The sequence below is a fragment of the Eleginops maclovinus genome, chromosome 2 (assembly GCF_036324505.1).
Source record: "Eleginops maclovinus isolate JMC-PN-2008 ecotype Puerto Natales chromosome 2, JC_Emac_rtc_rv5, whole genome shotgun sequence".
NCBI lineage: Eukaryota > Metazoa > Chordata > Actinopteri > Perciformes > Eleginopidae > Eleginops > Eleginops maclovinus.
Window position 1 is genome coordinate 1,842,211 of NC_086350.1, and position 21,733 is coordinate 1,863,943.

At 41.6% G+C, this 21,733-nt stretch overlaps 2 protein-coding genes across 6 annotated transcripts in view; both read left to right on the forward strand.

Moving 5' to 3' along the window:
* ptprz1a (protein tyrosine phosphatase receptor type Z1a) overlaps nt 1-15,164 on the forward strand; it is a 77,554-nt gene extending 62,390 nt beyond the window's left edge. For 3 of the 5 annotated variants that reach the window (XM_063907959.1, XM_063907968.1, XM_063907979.1), the window contains 17 exons: nt 2,092-2,171; nt 2,523-2,608; nt 3,568-3,588; nt 4,733-4,829; nt 5,618-5,700; nt 7,090-7,224; nt 7,342-7,476; nt 7,911-8,074; nt 8,159-8,294; nt 9,115-9,261; nt 9,548-9,641; nt 9,735-9,808; nt 10,811-10,942; nt 11,237-11,392; nt 13,007-13,149; nt 13,263-13,398; nt 14,337-15,164. In XM_063907959.1, the coding sequence (XP_063764029.1) occupies nt 2,092-2,171; nt 2,523-2,608; nt 3,568-3,588; nt 4,733-4,829; nt 5,618-5,700; nt 7,090-7,224; nt 7,342-7,476; nt 7,911-8,074; nt 8,159-8,294; nt 9,115-9,261; nt 9,548-9,641; nt 9,735-9,808; nt 10,811-10,942; nt 11,237-11,392; nt 13,007-13,149; nt 13,263-13,398; nt 14,337-14,480 (1,963 nt within the window). In that variant the 3' untranslated portion in view covers nt 14,481-15,164. The remainder of the gene's footprint in view (nt 1-2,091; nt 2,172-2,522; nt 2,609-3,567; nt 3,589-4,732; nt 4,830-5,617; nt 5,701-7,089; nt 7,225-7,341; nt 7,477-7,910; nt 8,075-8,158; nt 8,295-9,114; nt 9,262-9,547; nt 9,642-9,734; nt 9,809-10,810; nt 10,943-11,236; nt 11,393-13,006; nt 13,150-13,262; nt 13,399-14,336) is intronic. The other 2 variants (XM_063907977.1, XM_063907980.1) reach the window with 1 other exon arrangement.
* Nucleotides 15,165-17,357: 2,193 nt separating this feature from the next.
* Nucleotides 17,358-21,661, forward strand: LOC134881011 (E3 ubiquitin-protein ligase TRIM21-like). Its single transcript, XM_063908108.1, is given in 3 exon segments — nt 17,358-17,513; nt 19,217-20,447; nt 20,450-21,661. Coding segments are annotated over 2 exon segments (1,641 nt in total). The 5' UTR covers nt 17,358-17,513; nt 19,217-19,225; the 3' UTR covers nt 20,869-21,661.
* Nucleotides 21,662-21,733: the final 72 nt, after the last annotated feature.

The following is a 21,733-nucleotide window of genomic DNA, read 5'->3' on the forward strand; positions in this document are numbered from 1 at the left end:
ATCAGTATAACCAAACATCAAACAGTGCTTTGTGTTAAACATGGTGGACAAGCAGCCCCTCTGACATTAGCTCATAGCTAAGCTAATGCTAACAGCTAAAACACTGACCTCCATGCACACGCACAACGTGTCATGGGACGGAGCGAGAGAACGCTTAGCAATTTTAGATAAAAACGTCGGCACGGATTTAATGTTCTTAATGTTAGAACTGAAATGTTTGCTCCTTTTGTCCTCCCTGCAGTCTGAATGATTTATTATTATGTATTATTATGATGTATTATTATTGATTTTTTATTATGTATTATTATTTATTTATTATTATGTATTATTATTTTATTATTATGTATTATTATTTATTTATTTTTATTTTTTATTATTATTTATTTATTATTATTATTAATTATTATTATTATTATTTATTTTTTATTATTATTATTAATTATTATTATTATTATTTATTTTTTATTATTATTATTATTTATTATGCATTATTATTTATTTATTATTATTATTATTAATTTATCATTAATATGTATTTATTATTATTATTTATTTATTATTATTAATATGTATTTATTTATTATTATTTGTTATTATTTATTATTATTATTATTTATTATTAGTATTTATTTATTTATTATTATGTATTATTATTTATTATTATTATTATTATTTATTTATCTGCTTAATTATTTATCTTATTTGTTTCTAATTTGTTTGCTGACTTTTTATTATTTATTTACTATTTGTATTCATTCATTTATTTATCTATTATAAAGTTAGTGAGTTAGCTAGTTAGTTAGTTAGTTAGGAAGGTACCTTGTAATTTAGTTTGGTAGGGAGGTAGGTAGGGAGGTAGGTAGGTAGGTAGGGAGGTAGGGAGGTAGGTAGGTAGGTAGGTAGGTAGGTAGGTAGGTAGGGAGGTAGGTAGGTAGGGAGGTAGGTAGGTAGGTAGGGAGGGAGGGAGGTAGGGAGGGAGGTAGGTAGGGAGGTAGGGAGGTAGGTAGGTAGGTAGGGAGGTAGGTAGGGAGGTAGGTAGGGAGGTAACAGTAAACATTAATAAACAGATCTTGACGAATAATTCAGGAATGCTTTATATTCCTGCGAAGCTGAAATATGGTGTTATGTTAAATGTAATATTCTTTACAGTTTATTGATTTACTTTCCCCGCTGATGCAGTCTAAGCTCTTTTCTTTACACAAATGGAAACCAAATTGCACAGCTCTTTGTCTCATGTGTTTTTATTAGAACAAGATTAAAAAAACTGTTGAAATGAAGATGTGGAATAAGCTAAATGTGCTGAACAGGTCAAGATGTGAAAACAAGATCATTTATTTGTAGATGATGAACACTCCTCAGACTCTTTGAGAGAATACTGTTTGTGTTTGAGCTCGTCTTTAATCTGTAGATCTCTTTTACTGTTTTTGTTTTTTTGTTTCTGTGTTTGGTGGCTGATAATCCCTGCTGCCCATTTCTGGCCGAGACAACGCAGGTTCATCAGAGGAAATCTCATCCGTTTAAAAACGTGTCACGGATTAACTGAGCGTCTTGTTTCCTGTGTTTTTGGGAAGATTACGTGTATTCTCCAAAATCTGGGCTAACGGGAGAGTCGCATGAAAACAAAAGCATCTTCTGCATCTCAGTCAGAATCAGGGCGGAGGAAACCCGGCAGCAACACAGATATATACGGAGATGAATCTTACAAAAAGTGCATTCCGTTTAGGACTCTGCCGTGTTTCTGCCAAATACATTTGGTTTGATTTACTTACACGGATTCTGACATTTCATTTCTGTTGTTTTTCATTGACTTTATGCTGATGATGCTTTGATTTATTTACGTATAACTCTAAACCATGTTGTCCTTTATTGTGTTGATCCTGAAATATTAGTTTATTTCTCTTTACGTTTGCAGACTTCTTTATGTTTCTGAAAAATGTGACTTTATTGATTCACAAACAGACTTTCCATAATGAATTTCAAAATAAAATACACTCTGTGTGTGTGTGTGTGTGTGTGTGTGTGTGTGTGTGTGTGTGTGTGTGTGTGTGTGTGTGTGTGTGTGTGTGTGTGTGTGTGTGTGTGTGTGTGCAGGACCTGTTTTCAGACGGCTCACTTCTACATCGAAGACAGCTCATCACCCAGAGTCATCACCACATCTGTATTAGCATCTGGTAACACACACACACACACACACATTTTATCTATATTTTTGGAAACGCCTCCTTTGGACTCCTTTGTTTACTTCCAGAACATTGTGACATCACTACTTCACACTTACACTCCTATTGGCTGGCGCTCCAACACACTGTACGTGATGGGCTAAGGGGCGGGACATCTCTGATCGGTTAACCAATCAGAGATGACTGGGCTCAGGTTTCAGACAGAGGGTGTCTCTGAAAATGTCAAACTAAAACCTGTTTTGTATTATAATAACAGAAAACAAAACCACACATTTTAAACATTTGGAGTCCCTCGTGTTCTCTCGGGTTATTTAAGTGTTTCCTGTTCCCGTTTTTGTCCAGACGAACAAACATCTTTCCCGGTGAAGGACTTTTTAAAACACGTGTCCCAACTCCACGACTCGCTCGGCTTCCAGCGAGAGTTTGAGGTACGATTGATTTTCATTCTCTGTCTGAAACTAAAACTATGATAATGTGTCAGAGAGTTTCCCCACCGCCTCACACTTGATGTTGGTGTGTGTTGGTGTGTGTTCCATGGGAGTTGTGAGTGATTGTCTGCATGCTGCGTGATGATGTGTTACTGGTACACTTTGATGAAGGACTGCAACATTAAGACTAGATTTATCGGCTATAATAACGCAGCGTTTTCTGTACGGAAGCCCGGAGAGGCAAGTGGGGAAAATGAATTAAAAAAGAACTTTTTAACTAAGGTTTTATTTTGGCTTTGCTATGTGATTCCTCTCCAGACGTTCCCCCACTGCTTATTACATTTAGAATTTTAATCTGACTTTTCTTTGGTAAAAATGCAATTATTTTTTACTTTCTGAGTTTTCTGAGTTTTGGTCCAACTCTGAATCAGGTGAAAAATTCTGCCTTTTTTTGTCTTGCAAGAATATTTGTTTAAATGTTCGAAGCTGTAACGCTCGTCGAACGTAAAAACAAGAATAGCAGCAACCAAAATCACCTGGCAAAGCACTGATTCTAATATAATCATTGCAAGATTCCTGTTTTTCACAAGTTTTTTGGTGAAATTAGCTCTGAAATTAGGGCTTCCGTAGTTCTCAGTTAGAACAAATAATACTAATGAGAGTATAAAGGCTGCAGTCCTGGTCCATGTCTGTGGGAGCTGTGTGTCCGGCAGAATGATGGGAAATAATCATCAGTGAAAAGTTGTTGCAGCTTTACATTAAGAAGTGCGTTTTAGCCCCTGAATGTGCCTTGCTTTTATCTGCGTCGATCGCCCCTGTGTGCAGCAGCATGCTCTGCGTTGTGAGGAGTTTGTGGAGTTTTTTCTGTGTCGTCTTGTAATTTGTATTTCTGCACCTCCTTTGGTTTGCCTGTGTTGTCGTGGAAACGTCCTGGCCTCCCGCTGCTTCCTCATCTTTAGATACTGAAGGAGAGTTACGAGGTAAGACGCTCCTGTCTCCCGACGGACGCCGCCGCTCTCACTGCTCTGTCTCTGTCTCGTGATGCAAAGTGTGTTCATGTGGGAGTCTGGATTTACTAATGCGTGGGTTCTGATTGACACCGGTGGGGGAAAAGTACTGCAGGAATCATAAGAAATTAATACTGGACCAAAACGATTCTATGAACTTTACTTTGTGCAGAAAAGGATAAGGGCATAACATGTGACCTATTTATTTTAGATCTAACGAAAAGAGATCTATTTCTTTCTGAGAATTCAGATTCAGAGAGAAATCTGAATTCTGTGACGTTTTGTTTTGTTTCTCAAAATGTTGGGATTAAAGTTGGAATTCAGACTTCTTTTTTCTGGAAATGTCAAAATTATGATCAAAACAGAAAAGAGATTTGATTCAGATATTTATTTTTCTCAGAATTCTGACTTTTTTCTTGGAACTCAAAACAAATTCACTTTTGGTCAGATCTCTGAAATTGGTTTCACACGTGGTCCTTGTCCTCTTCAGTATTTCTGAGACTAAAGTCAGAAGTCTGCGGTTTTCTTCTCAAAATCTAGAAATGTTGAGATTAAAGTTGGAATTCTGACTTTTTTCCTCAGAATTCTGAACTTCCTTTCCTCAAAATCTCAAAAATCAGGATCAAGAAAAACATAGAAAAACTAGATATTTATTTCTGAATTGTTGACATTGAGACTCTGTTCTCAACCAATAAAATACCTTCCTCTTCTCTTTTTCCCTTTTACCTCAACGTCGTATTTTTGGGACTTTAATAGATAGTTTATCGATTACAAAAAGTATTTGGGGGCTGCAACAATTTAGATGTAGCAGTTCCACAGTGTACCATCTTTATGCTTCATAAATCTTTAATAAATCTATGGAGAAAATCAATTTGCATTTGACTTTAATATGACTAGTATAAATGGGAACCACGTTTATTTATGTGAAAACTTAAATAATGTAGATATGCAGAATATTAAATGATATCTTAAGATTTCCAGGTATATACAATCCTGTGTGTGTGTGTGTGTGTGTGTGTGTGTGTGTGTGTGTGTGTGTGTGTGTGTGTGTGTGTGTGTGTGTGTGTGTGTGTGTGTGTGTGTGTGTGTGTGTGTGTGTGTGTGTGTGTGTGTTCAGGAGGTCCAGACGTGCACGGTGGAGATGGGGATGACGACTGACAGCTCAAACCATCCCGACAACAAAAATAAAAACAGATACAGCAACATCCTGGCCTGTGAGTTCCCTCCACACACACTTTAATATATCTATAATAGTATAATAGTGACTTCACGTCTTAAAGCTGCTGAGTCGTATATTGCACCTCCAACAACTAATAGATCCAGAGCTCCGGTTCTTTACTTCCTCTCCAGAAAAAAGGAGAGTAAAAGAAAGGATCAGAAATCTCAGTCTCAGTGTCAGCCTGCTGCCTGCCACTCGTCCCCCGCAGACCCACCGGACATCCATCCCCTCTTTATTCTCTGTGAACACAAAGCTGTCTCTGACCCCATCTCCAAATCTCTGGACTCATTAAACCCTTTCTGACCCACAGAGAGATTGTTTTCTGGCATCACTTTAACATTTAACGGGGAAAATCTGCATTTTGGTTTGAGGTGGGACACCAACAGAGAGATGGAGCAGAGACCCTGATAGTGGTTTAGAGAAAGACTCTGGTCTATGAAGGAGTTGGAAGAACATGTCTGAATTTTCCTTTTTATAAATATCCCTAAAATACATAAAAAGTTTAAGAAAAAGTTTGAGAATAATGTAAAAAAATACCGGGAAATGACGTGGAAAGTGGGCGAAAGGGTCATAATAAAGTAGAAGAAATCTGAATGCATGTGAGGAATCTCAAAAGGAACTGCAAACAATGACGCAACACTTTCTGAAAGAATCAGTGAATAATGTACAGAAAAGCAAACGACAACAAAGAAAAGAGAGAACATCTTTAGAGGTTAAAAGAAAGTCTTAGAAATAACAGAAAGATGTGAAATAAAACCCTGACATGTGATGTGTTTATTTTAGACGACCACAGCCGGGTGCGACTCTCTCAGCGGACGGACAAAGACGGGAAGACGACGGATTACATCAACGCTAACTTCGTGGACGTAAGGCTCTTCATTTGTTCTTCTGCTTTTCAGTTTCATTGAAAGCTCCAGACACAGCGAGGTGTTCATCGTCACCCTGACCCTGCTGTTTCATTCCCTCTCTTTATTCACACGACCACTTTCCCCCGGTGTTTGAATAAAACCACAACCGTCTGCGTAATTCATCACCTCTTCATGAGACGTGCTGTTGTTAGCAGGGACCTGCAACGATCTCCATTCTGCTCGCCACAGCACAATTAAAACCCCATTTAAAGCGGGGGGGGGGGGTGTGTGTGAAAGGCAGAGGTGGAGGCATAAAACTCTGTACGTGCGACTGAGTTGTTTAAAGCTCGCCGAGGATCTCTCCAGCTCGAAGTGAAGGCTGTGAAAGTATTAAAGGCAGTTATTGAATGCTGACCTCAGCCAGGCACTCTTTTCTAAACGGGCCTTGTGGAGTTTTTCTTTTCACACAAACTAAAGTTGAATTTACATCCTTGAATCTTTGAACAGTTTTGTTGAATATATTTCCTTCCTCATTTAAGAAAAAAGTTCAAGTTCAAGGATTTAAAGAACTGTGGGTGTCTCATTTTGATTTAAAACCCAGAGGAATGTGTGCAGGTTTGACGGGTTCACTCTCTATTTAACGGTGAAATATCCGCTGACTTTTTAAGGTTTTTTGTAGACTGAAGAAATGTTAGCAAAATAAGTTTGACCTTCTCTTACGTAGCCCCGCCCCTTTACCCACTTCCTGTACAAATATATGTCTTAGTTAGTGTTGCATTAGCAGCATCCATCCATCCATCCATCCATCCACATCCATGTATCCATCCATCCATCCATCATCCATCCACATCCATGTATCCATCCATCCATCCATCCATCCACATCCATGTATCCATCCACATTCATCCATCCATCCATCCACATTCATCCATGTATCCATCCATCCATCCATCCATCACAATCCATCCATCCATCCATCCATCCATCATCCATCCATCCATCCATCCATCCATCCATCCATCCATCCATCCATCCATCCATCCATCCATCCATCCATCATCCATCATCCATCCATCCATCCATCCATCCATCCATCCATCCATCCATCCATCTATCCATCCACATCCATCCATCCACATCCATCCATCTATCCATCCATCCATCCATCCATCCATCCATCCATCCATCCATCTATCCATCCATCAATCCATCCACATCCATCCATCCACATCCATTCATCCATCCATCCATCCATCCATCCATCCATCCATCCATCCAATCCATCCATCTATCCATCCATCCACATCCACCCACCCATAACAACTGTAAGCAGTATATATTTCTACGTCTAGCGCTCTGTGGAGAGTGTCCTCAGGAGTTTTTAAAGCCTCTGAGTTTTCTCTTCAGGGTTTTAAGAAGCCGCGGGCGTACATCGCCGCTCAGGGTCCTCTGAAGTCGAGCACCGAGGACTTCTGGAGGATGATCTGGGAGCAAAACGTCTGCGTCATCGTGATGATCACCAACCTGGTGGAGAAGGGGAGGGTGAGTTAAAGAGGCCCTGTTCTGCTCTGTGGGGGATCAGAGGTTTTTCACATGGCATAAAGACAACATTAGTTTGTATTCGCAGCATAATTGATCATATTTCGCGTGTCTCCTCAGAGGAAGTGTGATCAGTACTGGCCGGCGGAGGTGCAGGAGGAGTACGGGGGCTTCCTGGTGACGGTGAAGAGCAGCAGGTCACTCGCCTACTACACCCAGAGGACCTTCACCGTCAGGAACACACAGGCCAAAAAGGTCAGAAGAACTACCAATTGATGTGTTGTGGTTACTCTCTTCTTCTATGTCCATGCAAGGGGAATCATCCAAGTGTTAAAAAGTGGAGCTAATGCTGACTGCCTTAAATCTGCATTCTCTCTAAAGGCCAGCAGGGGGCGACTCAACTGGTTTCAAAGTCAGATGTATAGAAGTCTATGAGAAAATGACCCTACTTCTCACTGGATCTGTTGTGAACGTTTCCCTGGTGTGTTCATGGTCTCCATCGTTAGGTCCAAGTATTCCTCAACCCAGCATGAGGTTCATTTAGTAAATTGTTCCCATTAAACGTAAGGAAGCAATAAAACGGATGACAATTCATCTACTTTAGAGGCTCTCCGTGTTTTCCGTCTCACAGCTTTAGCTTTTTTACAGTTTGTTGTTATTTAATTTAAGGTAATTGTCTCCACCTGCAGGGCTCCCAGAAGGGCCGGATAAATGAGCGGACGGTGACTCAGTTCCATTACACTCAGTGGCCAGACATGGGCGTCCCAGATTTCGCTCTGCCGCTGCTCAGCTTCGTCCGAAAGTCCTCCAAAGCCCGGACGGATGACATGGGGCCGCTGGTGGTGCACTGCAGGTACGATCGGCGTAAATTAAACACGAATTCTTGCCCTCGCGTCTGTAAGGACTGGATTCAACCTGTCCTTCTCTGTCGATGCAGCGCTGGTGTCGGTCGGACGGGGACGTACGTGGTGCTGGATAGCATGCTGAAGCAGATCAAAGACGAACGCACTGTCAACATCACCGGCTTCCTCAAACACATCCGCACGCAGAGGAACTACCTGGTGCAGACAGAGGTCAGAGGTTATGTCTATATGCACACATAAAGGGTTGCATTTTGTGCAAGAAATGTAGCATATACATTATAGTAGCTTCGCTGATCCTGCACACAATTCCCTTTAGTCCTATACCTTGTAAATGACCAAATACTTCTAAAGGAAACAACAAACCTAAAGATATTACCTTCTCCCTACGCATTGTGTTGTGTAGCGCTTATTATTAAAGGTTTGCATGCTCACAAGCCTAACACAAATCATGCTGCTATTAGCATGCTGGTGTTAGCATTTAGCTCAAAGTACAGGCCGTGCTTTTTGCAGCAGGATGCAAAAATCTAATTATTTACATTTAAAAACAGCAGTTACAGTTAACATGACAGACTCAATGTAATGTTTTGTGTAGTTTAAACATGGATGCATAAAGCTTTCTGATGTGAAAATAACCCCAAAAAACGTTTGAAGACAAAATGGTGTTAATTGGAACCAATCGATCCATTAAAACTTTATTTATAGAACATATTTCTTACACAAAAATGAACCCAAAGTGCTTCACAATCCTAAAACCCCAACCCCTCCCGTCAAAAACCACAATTGCTAAACCCCTTCTCAATCATAGCATGGTTGGTACTTAAATAGACAGCCCGTTGCCCACTAATTATTAAACGTCACTGTTTATCTTTTATAAACCCCTCAGTGTAGGTATGATATTATGAGGGCAGGTAGAAATACAATTGACCAGAAGGCGCCTGCATTACTTAAAACAAATACTTGTTAACTACCCAAGAACTGTGAGACGTTTCAGTGAATTTAACCTCCGCACCATCCTGTCCTCCCTCTGCAGGAGCAGTACATTTTCATCCACGACGCCCTGGTGGAGGCCATCCTGTCCGGAGAGACGGAGGTGCTGGCGTCTCACCTGCACAGGTACGTGGACGAGCTGCTGATCCCGGGACCTGCAGGGAAGACGCGCCTGGACAAACAGTTCAAGGTCAGCAAGCTATACAGTCACACGTTCAAAAAGATATGTCTTTTTAAGGATATTTTGGACTCAGACTTCTCCTGATGATTATAATACTTCTCTTCTGTGTGCATGTCCTTTATGCATTGGGATGGGTTTTAAATCTTGTAAAATTAACTAAGTGATTGTTGATGTTACCTTTTAAAAAAGACCCAAAGAAGGAAAATGCAAAACCGTGAAACAAAATGCAGATTTTCTTAAGGTTTATTTTCATCTGTGCACAAATCCTGTCTAAAGGAAGTGTTGTTTCCCACAGCTGGTGTGTGACTCCGCAGTGCAGCAGTGCGACTTCTCTGCAGCGCTGCAGGACTGCAACCGCTGCAAGAACAGGAGCTGCTCTGTGCTTCCTGGTGAGGAAAACCAGGACAACGTTACATTCAGTTTGCTGAAGTTCGATGAGGAAAGCCTCTGGTGCATGACTCTGAAACCTCTGTTCTTTGCAGTCGAGAGGTCACGAGTGCGCCTGTCCACGGCGACTGGAGAAACATCGGACTACATCAATGCGTCGTACATCACCGTAAGATTTAACCCACTGTGTTCAGGTTTAAATCAAACACCGATTCTGTACCAGGAGCTATACAATGTTCTACTTTACTCAAGTACAAGATCTGAGTACTTCTACTTTACTCAAGTACAAGACCTGAGTACTTCTACTTTACTCAAGTACAAGACCTGAGTACTTCTACTTTACTCAAGTACAAGACCTGAGTACTTCTACTTTTACTCAAGTACAAGACCTGAGTACTTCTACTTTACTCAAGTACAAGACCTGAGTACTTCTACTTTACTCAAGTACAAGACCTGAGTACTTCTACTTTACTCAAGTACAAGACCTGAGTACTTCTACTTTACTCAAGTACAAGACCTGAGTACTTCTACTTTACTCAAGTACAAGACCTGAGTACTTCTACTTTTACTCAAGTACAAGACCTGAGTACTTCTACTTTACTCAAGTACAAGACCTGAGTACTTCTACTTTATTCAAGTACAACATCTGAGTACTTCTACTTTATTCAAGTACAACATCTGAGTACTTCTACTTTACTCAAGTACAAGATCTGAGTACTTCTACTTTATTCAAGTACAACATCTGAGTACTTCTACTTTATTCAAGTACAACATCTGAGTACTTCTACTTTACTCAAGTACAAGATCTGAGTACTTCTACTTTATTCAAGTACAACATCTGAGTACTTCTACTTTACTCAAGTACAACATCTGAGTACTTCTACTTTATTCAAGTACAACATCTGAGTACTTCTACTTTACTCAAGTACAAGATCTGAGTACTTCTACTTTATTCAAGTACAAGATCTGAGTACTTCTACTTTACTCAAGTACAAGACCTGAGTACTTCTACTTTACTCAAGTACAAGATCTGAGTACTTCTTCCTCTCTGGTCTCTGGTTTATTCCCCCCCGAAGTCATTGATAGTGAACAGTAGACAGAAATGAAATGTGTTGACCTCCATAAAACTACATAAAAGTAACCAAAAGACCCGATGCTTCTCTTCCTGCAGGGTTACAGGCAGAGCAGCGAGTACATCATTACCCAGAATCCTTTGCCTGACACCATAAAGGACTTCTGGAGGATGATTTGGGATCACAACGCCCCGGTCATCGTGTCGCTGCCGGGGTCAGCGTCCGGCCAGGTGAGGGGGGTGTGGTGTTTCCAGCTGTATCTGTGCGAAGTCTTCACACTCAGTTCCTTAAACATGAACATGAGTTCTGAGAGACAGATGTTTGGATGTGATTCTGCATGTTCATGAGCTGGAGTCTGAATTTAGCTTAGCTTAGCATTCAGACTGGAAGCTCTGTTCAAAGTCAACAAATGTTCCTCTGAATCTCACTCAGTAACACAGAGAGTATGAAACACACAGACATGAGAGTGAGCTGAATGATAAAATATCACTTGTATTTGTACCTGTAATGTTTTTGCTCGTTAGGCGGAGGCGCATGCGGAGCTGAGTGCCGTCTGGCCCCGTAAAGGAGCCCCGATCAGCTACGAGGCGTTCAGGGTCACCCAGAGGAGCGAGAACAACATCTGCTTGACCAACGAGGACATGCTGGTGGTCCGGGAGTTTGTCCTGGAAGCCACACAGGTACGTGTACAGGAACAGACGGAGCTGAACCTTTTATTTGAGCTAGTTTTGGTCTAGATTTCTGCCTCCAATCCAGCGGTTAATCTGCTCTGCTCACAGCATTGAAAAAGTGTAGTTGAAACCCATTTTTGATTAAAAACTGTGACTTTATTTAGTTTTTTATGACAAATTCATCTGTTACCATGACGTTTGATGGCTTACTGTTATATTTTATACTATGACTTGTATTCTACTTTATCAAGTACAAGCTGAGTACTTCTACTTTATTCAATCATGACTGAGTATTTACTTTACTCAAGTACAAACTAGTACTTCATTTATTCAAAGTCAATCTGAGTATTCTAATATTCAAGTCAACATTTTGAGTACTTATTTATCAATCAAGATCTGAGTACTTTACTTATATCAGTACAAATTGAGTACTCACTTATCAGAAACATCCTGCTACTTCGACTTTCCAAGTCAAGACTGAGTACTTCTACTTATTCAGTACAATGGCTGAGTACTCTACTTTACTCAAACAACATCTGAGTACTTCTACTTTTTCAAGTACAAATGGTACTTCTACTTTACTCAGTAAATATCTGAGATTCTACTTGTAATCAGTACAGTCTGATACGTCTACTTACTCAGTACAAGACTGAGTACTTCTACTTTACTCAAGTACAAGATTGACGTACTTCTCTCTTCCGTTATTCCCCCGAAGTCTATAGTGAACAGTAGACAGAACATGAATCGTTGGACCTCCATAAAACTACATAAAATACAAAGACTGCTTCTCTTCTGCGGTTACAGCAAGCCAGACGTACCATCATTACCAGACATCCTTGCTGACACCATAAGGACTTGGGAGGATGATTGGGATCACAACGCCCGGTCATCGGCGCTGCGGGGTCAGCCGTCGGTGCCGATGAGGGGTGTGGTAGTTTCCAGCTGTATCGTGGAAGTCTTCACACTCAGTTCCTTAAACATGAACATGAGTTCTGAGACAGATGTTTGGATTGTGATTCTGCATGTTCATGAGCTGGAGTCTGAATTTAGCTTAGTTAGCATTCAGACTGGAAGCTCTGTTCAAAGTCACAATGTTCCCTGAATCTCACTCAGTAACCAGAGAGTATGAAACACACAGACATGAGAGTGAGCTGATGATAAAATATCACTTGTATTTGTACCGTAATGTTTTTGCTCGTTAGGGAGTCCATGCGGAGCTGAGTCGTCTGCCCTATATTTCTACTGACTTTTTTAAGACTACTATTATGTTATTAGTACTTTTTAAAGACTAACTTTATTTCCACTTTGTTTTTTACTATTTTCAATAAATTACATTTTTCATAAATTTGGTAAAAAGATCCTTTTTTGAGTCTTGATTGATATAATTGATATTATTATTGATATCCGGAATGAGTACAAAAACATCCTGCTCACAGACTTCCTTCCAGGACCTGGCCCCCACCTGTCTGGCTGAGTACCCCCCCCCCCCTCTAAGGTGTCCTTGGGTGCTTTAAAAGGTGCCTCTAAATAAATCTATTGAACCGTGTGAAGGTGACTCTAGAGAGGCTTCCTTTCTTACAGACTAGTTGTGACGTTTCCTCTCTCCCCTCGTTATCCGGACAGGACGACTTCGCTCTGGAGGTGAAACATTACAGTGCCTCCTGCTGGCCCAACCCAGACAGTCCCATGAGCAACACCTTCGAGCTCCTGAAGCTGGTGAGAGAGGAGAGCGCCGCCAAGGACGGACCCACCGTGGTGCACGATGAGTGAGTCGAAGAACAAGGGGGTTCCTGCTCTGATATTTAAGAGTTTGTTGTCAGATTGTTTGCATGCTGTGTTTTGACTGACTGATGTCCGTCTTCCCCCCCTCCCCCCTCAGTGTGGGGGGAGTCACAGCCGGGACGTTCTGCACTCTGTCGTCTCTGGTTCAGCAGCTGGAGGTCGAAGGGTCGGTCGACGTCTTCCAGGCCGCCAAGCTGACAAACCTCATGAGACCGGGAATCTTCAGCGACGTGGTGAGGCAGCCGTCCATCCCATAATACACTGATGACAACCTACTGTCATAATGCTCATTTACAGGTTTACATCAGTATGTAGTGTCTCTACTTTAAAGAGTCCTCTCCTGCTGATGTTCAGGTGTATATCAGTATGTAGTGTCTCTACTTTAAAGAGTCCTCTCCTGCTGATGTTCAGGTGTATATCAGTATGTAGAGTCTCTACTTTAAAGAGTCCTCTCCTGCTGATGTTCAGGTGTATATCAGTATGTAGAGTCTCTACTTTAAAGAGTCCTCTCCTGCTGATGTTCAGGTGTATATCAGTATGTAGTGTCTCTACTTTAAAGAGTCCTCTCCTGCTGATGTTCAGGTGTATATCAGTATGTAGTGTCTCTACTTTAAAGAGTCCTCTCCTGCTGATGTTCAGGTGTATATCAGTATGTAGTGTCTCTACTTTAAAGAGTCCTCTCCTGCTGATGTTCAGGTGTATATCAGTATGTAGAGTCTCTACTTTAAAGAGTCCTCTCCTGCTGATGTTCAGGTGTATATCAGTATGTAGTGTCTCTACTTTAAAGAGTCCTCTCCTGCTGATGTTCAGGTGTATATCAGTATGTAGTGTCTCTACTTTAAAGAGTCCTCTCCTGCTGATGTTCAGGTGTATATCAGTATGTAGAGTCTCTACTTTAAAGAGTCCTCTCCTGCTGATGTTCAGGTGTATATCAGTATGTAGTGTCTCTACTTTAAAGAGTCCTCTCCTGCTGATGTTCAGGTGTATATCAGTATGTAGTGTCTCTACTTTAAAGAGTCCTCTCCTGCTGATGTTCAGGTGTATATCAGTATGGGGTGTCTCTACTTTAAAGAGTCCTCTCCTTACATTTGCTCCTAATACTTCTGAGTACTCATTCTACCCATGGTTGTGATGTGAGTATAACGGTGGTGTCCTGCTGGGGGTTTCACAGGAGCAGTACCAGTTCCTGTACAGAGCCATGCTGAGCCTCATCGGGACGCAAGAAGACGAGAAAACTCTGAGATCCTCCGACAACAACGGCACCATCGTGGTGGGAACCGCCAGCGCCGCAGAGAGCCTTGAATCCCTCGTGTGACGCCCCACAAACACACAGAGACCTTTTGAACGCCTTTAATCCTTCCTCCTCAAACACCAACTGAACTTCCTGGGCGGTTTGAGGCCGACAGAGTTTCTCCTTCGCTGGATCTGGACTTTTGTAACGTGTGCCTTTTTGTATTTTTCATCCTGTACTTTCTAACAAGCTGTAGACTAACTGTGCGATCCATTGTAACGCCGTACCGCCCTCACACTAACACACTCTCTTCCTTCACTTTTTGTATTTATTGGCACTGAGCCAAATGGGATATAAAAGGGATACAAATCTGCGTCTTTCTACATTAAATGAGATATTTTGTTAGTCTTTTATAGAGCTGCACTGAACTCCTCTTCTGTAAATACCACCGCTAGAAGCAGGGTGCTATTGAACGACATAAGGGCCTGGAATAATACCACATAATAATAATCTAATGTAAATAATATTATAGTAATCGACTCGATGGACCAAATTTCTATTTATACTTTTAGATTTTTATATTTTAGCGCTTTTTTCAAAAGTCATGGTTTTAATAATAATTGCTTAGTGGGAGAACATTAATGTTTTTATATTCTGACATTTTGTAACAGACTAAATGTGATGCATGGGATACTGACATGTTTGTTTTTATAGCTGCACATGAAACACTGCTGGAGTATTAGATAGGGCATTAAATACGTGAAGAAACCTGCCTGTTCGATTTTATTTACCGTGCATGACTTTGATTGTACTTTATTCGTCCCACAGAGCGGAAATGAGCAATTCTTACAACAAAGATATCGCTCAAGAAGCTGAAATAATAATAAAGCTTTATTCGTATAGCACTTCTCATACAGCACGTGCAGCTCAAAGGGCTTTACACGCATCACAGATCAGATGTTCGGACACATGCAGCATCATATAACACTTAACAGGAAAGATTCCTCTCGGAAAACAAGACGATCAGTCAATGCAAAGATATAAAACAAAGCAAAGGTGGAGAAAAGGATGAAAGTAATAAAACCTTCATAATTCTAATAAAGGGTAGACGTATTTAAAGACTAATCTCAAAGGAAATGTTGCTATTGAAACCGTGGAATAAAAACTACAAGTCAGAACCCTTTAATAAAATAATATAAAAGTAGGTGAATGATGAAGACTCGAAGACGTGTGTGGGTCTGACCTGCGGTACGTCTCTGTGAAACACCAAACTCATCGGGTAAATCCTCCTCTAGATGTTCTTTACGCTGTTTTTGTTTCAAGCTGCCTTTGGCAAATGTAAAGGTCCGAAAAGCCCTGGACCTTTATCAAATATTACACATTTTAATATTTTATTGCAGATGTTTGCATTAGAAGAAATCCTTTTTCACTTTGAAGTTTAAATAACTATTTCATTATACAAAATAAAAAATGACTGAGAGTAAACAGATGAATTTGAATAATGAATAAATATGTGAAAAAGTTTAAAGACTGCAAATATTACAGCTAAACATTATTTAAAAAAAGCTCTGGGGCTTAAATGCGTTTATTAGTAGTGACATCATTACGGAACAGTCCCGCTTCTATTGGCCAGCGCTCCATCACATTGTACGTGATAGGCCAAGGGGCGGGACTTCTCTGAGTGGTTTACCAATCACAACAGAACAGATAAAATAAATTCAGAATAGTTCGGATTAAGATAAGAAAAGATCAAATAAGAAAAGGGATAGAAAGCGATAAATGAAGCGACGGTAAACAGATAGAAAATAGAACAGCAGCAGGAATACTGATCGGTATAAACACGAGGCCTCTCTAACGTCAAATTAAAATGCGTTTCATACACTCTCTGCACAATGCCCTGTGGCTCTATTATTGCTATTACTATTGGCTCGGAAAGCAGGTTACATTCATGTGGTGTGTTATTCCGAGTGACTTACAGCAGCAGAATGAGCCTCGCAGAGGACCAACACAACGAGGTCAGGGGTCACGCCGCGAGACAAAAGGTGGAGCAGACACCCCGACAGGAGAGAGGTGTTAGCCACACAAACAACGGCTGGGAATGAAGACGTGGGGTCTGATGAGAAGACCTGTGGATTATGTATTTTCCCTTCATGGAGTCACGCTGTAATCCCTGCGCTGAACTGGTTATTCCAATTGATTTCCCCATGTGTTAATCCGGGCTAAGACTCTGCAAGGAAACGCGCCTTTTCACGGCGGAAGAAATTAGGTCAAGTCTCCAGACGACGTGGACTTGACCGCCCGTATCCACACCTTCATTTGCATTTCTGACTTTTCGTAATTACATGCCCAATTATCTCCTGCTTGGTGGCCTAGTTTGCATGGCTGCCTCCAAACGGAGTGGAAGCAAACCGGCTGATTGTCTTGTCTTCAGAGGAGCTGAGCCCGCAGACGATTGTAAATACTAAGTATGGGCATGTTTAACTTGTGTCAGGGAAACAAAATCTCAAATTTGAAGGTGAAATCTGTCTCAAATGAAATGTTTCAAGCAATTTGCTCAAGTAAAAGCAGAGCTCAAAGAAGTACTCAATTACTATTTACTTAAAGTGGCCCTATTTGCTCATTTTCAGGTTCATTTTTAGAGAATCTCCCTCTGTAAAAACCTATCGAACAAACTACAGGAAATGGAAAGCAGAAAAAAGCATGATAGGGCCTCTAAAGAAGTTTAGGAAGATGGTAAAGAACTTACGTAAACCAGAAATGTTTAATTCACCCAAACAATATCCCTAAAAAAAAAAAGAAAAGTACCTGTACGGTTATTTTGCAAGCGGTATGTTCAGTTGTCCATGAATTAATTACTTAAAGTACCAACGACCCAATGAATGCATACCCAGACTGCTTGAACTTCAGCTTCATCAAATGATAGGAATATTTCCTCCTCTGCTAACTCTTGGCGACGGGCCACAGAGGTGGAGCAACACTGAGACAGGAGAGTCATAACTTCACAGAAACGAAAGGTAAAGTTAGTGTGAGCAGAGCTGCAGTCCAGACCGTCTCTCTGTTCCTCTCTGAAGAAACAACTGAATCCAGCAGCTTCTTCTCAGCCACAGCCGAACACTGGTGAGTGCACTACAGACACAGCTCACTAATTATTTGAACCAGGTTTGGTTTAATCAGAGGCTGAGGGTTGTAGATCTGTTTTATATCAAATGTAAGGACTGGGAAATGTGACATTTAGGGTTAACATGTGTCCATTGAGCCTCGAGTACAAAGCAGAGGTAAAACCAGACCAGGTGAACCCGGCTAGTGAGGGTCAGAAAGAACACAGTCACTGCTAGCATTAGCTTAAGCTAATTCCAGACCTGTTTCCTGTCTGAACTCTGGGGGGCGGTCGAATAGTCAGTTTAGCTTAGGAAGGTTCAGCTCTAAAACATGTTTGAATTGTGATACACAAAGTGATAGGTTAAGGCATCACTAGTTCATATAAACACATTTGTATTTATTTAAAACATTTCATATAATCATAGGTATTGGGAGGGGGTGGGGGGTGACGAGCATAAGTTTCACTTTCCTGTTTTATTTCACTCGCAGCCTTTGTAATGCAGAGTATCTGTCTCTCTGCTGTCCTGGTTCATAAAGCATAAACAGCACCATCAGAGAGCACGGTGCAGAGGAGATGCTCTCAGTAGCTTTATAGAAGCTGTAGTTCCCCACACCAGACGCTCATTAATGACTCCTTCCTCATCAATACATGGGATAGTGTCAGTGCAGTCGGGTTCTCAAAGCAGTCTCTGTTCCTAAGTGCTTTTGAATTCTCCTATCCACTATTCATTAACCCCGTGACGTCTCAGGCAAAGGTCAAGGAATAGTAGATAGGAATAGGAGATAGGAATAGAATAGGAGCTGATTTTTGACCGCACCCAAAGCCTCAGCTCTGCTCACACAGGAAGTGTCACTCAGGGCCGCAGCCAGGGACAATATTAAAGGGGCCTTTAAGATATTTACCCTCTTTTAATATAGTTTAATAACAAAATGAGCAGCATGGAAGCAGTTTTGTTGTATTAATGTACACAAGACCCAGAAAGCTTTGGGTGATATTACTGCACAAAGACATGATCAGTTTAGTTTATCCTAAATGTCTTTTTACTATAAGTTGAATAACCAACCAGCAGCTGAGATCCAGACGTTAGTTTAAGTGACTTGCAGCAGGCAGGGATCAGTGAGCTTAATAAACGATGTGAACACACAGAGAGAGTAGAGAGATCAACCTCCTCTTGTTTAGTCTTCAAATATCTCTATTAAACTCAGAGGGATTTTTGGAAACACTCTTGCGGTGCTGAAAAGAAAAGGAGAGCTCGTTGTCTCTCTTCTCATCCGCCCCAGTCTCCAGCTGAACTGAAACATTTTCAGATGTACTCTAACACTGAGAACGCTGTTTTTATCAGTGATCAACAAGCTCACCCTGCACACCGGTCGGACTCGTTGCCCCACATGTTTTCATAGGGCGGTACATTTGAATGCTGGTACCATGGTTACAACCGGTTTGTTGGCCCCAACAAAAGAGATGCACACCAGACTGAGAAATGATGAACTGAGTATGATTAAAGTCAGTCACACATTAAAGGCACAGTCATGAATGGAAGTGGGAGTCAGTGAAGTCAGCGCTAAATGTACGCAGCGTGTTGTCAGAGCAAGACAAAAGACAACAAGTAAAACTCTCTTTGTCACGAGTCTGACGCTCTGGGCTCTGTTTCACTCTCTAGAATTCAGGAAGGCTCATAGATTTGAGTTCAATTATTAAAATATATGCTTTCTGTCCTCAGAGTGTAGACATGTCTGCTGCCAGCTGTCTGCTGTCTGAAGATCAGTTCCTGTGCTCCATCTGTCTGGATGTGTTCACTGATCCAGTCAGCATACCATGTGGACACAACTTCTGTAAAGCCTGCATCACTCAACACTGGGACACTAAAGTCCCCTATCAGTGTCCCAACTGTAAAGAGGTTTTCAACATAAAGCCTGAGCTGCGCGTAAACACCTTCATCTCTGAGATGGCTGCTCAGTTCAGACAGTCAGCTCAACAGAAAGCCAGCAGCAGCAGCTCAGAGCAACAAGCTGTCCAACCAGGAGAAGTTCCCTGTGACGTCTGCACTGGAACCAGACTGAAGGCCCTGAAGTCCTGCATGGTGTGTCTGGCCTCCTACTGTGAGACTCACCTGGAGCCTCACCTGACAGCTTCACGTCTGAAAAGACATCAGCTGATCGACCCTGTGGAGAACCTGGAAGGCAGGATGTGTGTGAACCATGATAAACTGCTGGAGCTGTTCTGTAAGACCGACCAGGTGTGTGTCTGCATGCTCTGCACTGTTTTAGACCACAAGACCCATGATGTGGTTCCTCTGAAAGAAGGATATGAAGGAAAGAAGGCTGAGCTGGGGAAGACAGAGGCTGAAACTCAGCAGATGATCCAGAAGAGACGCCTGAAGATTCAGGAGATGAAACGCTCAGTGGAGCTCAGTAAGGAAGCAGCAGACAGAGAGATAGCAGGTGGTGTTCAGGTCTTCACCGCTCTGAAGGAGTCTGTTGAGAGAAGCCAGGCCGAGCTCATCGTCACCATCAGAGAGAAGCAGAGAGAGACAGAGGAACAGGCTGAAGGCTTCATCAAAGAGCTGGAACAGGAGATCTCTGAGCTGGAGAAGAGAAGCACTGAGGTGGAGCTGCTGTCCCGCTCTGAAGACCAGCTCCACCTCCTCCAAAGCTTCACCTCCCTGAACGCTGCTCCACCCACCAAGGACTGGACAGGAGTCAGGGTCCGTCCACCTTCATATGAGGGGACTGTGGTGAGAGCTGTGACTCAGCTGGAGGAGACGCTCAGTGAACAGATGAAGAAGCTGCTGGAGGTCGAGCTGAAGAGGGTCCAGCAGTATGAGGTGGATGTGACTCTGGATCCTGATACAGCACATCCCAACCTCATCCTGTCTGATGATGGAAAACAAGTTAAACATGGTGATGTGAGGAAGAATCTCCCAGACAATCCAGAGAGATTTGATATTGTGTCTATGTCTTAGCAAAGCAGAGTTTCTCTTCAGGTAGATTTTATTACGAGGTTCAGGTTAAAGGAAAGACTAAGTGGACTTTAGGAGTGGCCAGAGAGTCGATCAACAGGAAGGGAGAGATCTCACTGTCTCCTCAGGATGGTTACTGGACGATATTGTTGAGGAATGGAAATGAGTACGAAGCTTGTGCTGATCCTTCAGTCAGTCTCTCTCTGAAGTCTCAGCCTGAGAAGGTGGGGGTGTTTGTGGATCATGAGGAGGGTCTGCTCTCCTTTTATGATGTTGATGCTGCAGCTCTGATCTACTCCTTCACTGGCTGCTGCTTCACTGAGAAACTCTACCCATTCTTTTGCCCTTGTCTCAACGATGGTGGTGAAAACTCTGCTCCTCTGATCATCTCTCCTGTCAATCACACCGAGTAGAACAACCATTTAGTTTCATTCATCAAGACTCTCTATCATTTCATGTTAAACAGAGTTTTTGGGGATAGACCTGATTCAATGTTCTCCAGATGTGTTTACTGTGAATGTTTTCGTTGCTACGACAACAGCACACCAATCTCACCAGATATAGAAATGATCTGATGAACACCTCCTGCCTTTGAGACTCTAATATCATCTTAAAATATTCAAAATGAGAAGCTTTTGTCTTTCCTGACATCTCTTTGTGGCAAATCTAACTCTGTTATTCTGTAACTATTGTATATACAGGACATGGTGCATCATGGCTCACATACTGAAGAGCATTTGATGAATAAGACCAAAATAAAGAAGTGTAATCCTTTTCCTTTTGGAACCAACAACAGAGCATTGTAGTGTGCTGAAGTTATTCTGCTGATGTATTAATAATGGCACCAAACAATATGATGAAGAACACCATGAGCTGTTCTCAGAGGAGCTGAACATCCTCTGCACAGCTGAGAGAGTGTAGCAGGAAGTGAACCGTGATGTTGTGTTGATAAGGTTTTGGGCTGTGTGTGAACAGCTGATTAGAACTCTTAACCTGTGCTACGTCAGAAGGGACATCTGAGGACACATTTACAGAGAGACGTCATTTACTCACAGCTATGTTTCATAACTCTGTTCTCTGACCGGTCTCTCTTCTAATGTATTTGGTTCTTTGGTATTTTCTCTTTGAATTATTTTGGTGTCATGTTGAAATCCTGAATGTAATTAAACCCCTACTCATCCAGTACAAATACAAGTACACAAAACACGTTTGTTGTGGTTTGTGAAATATTTAAGAGCTTAGTACTACTAGTGGAGGAAAAAGTACTCAGATCTTGTA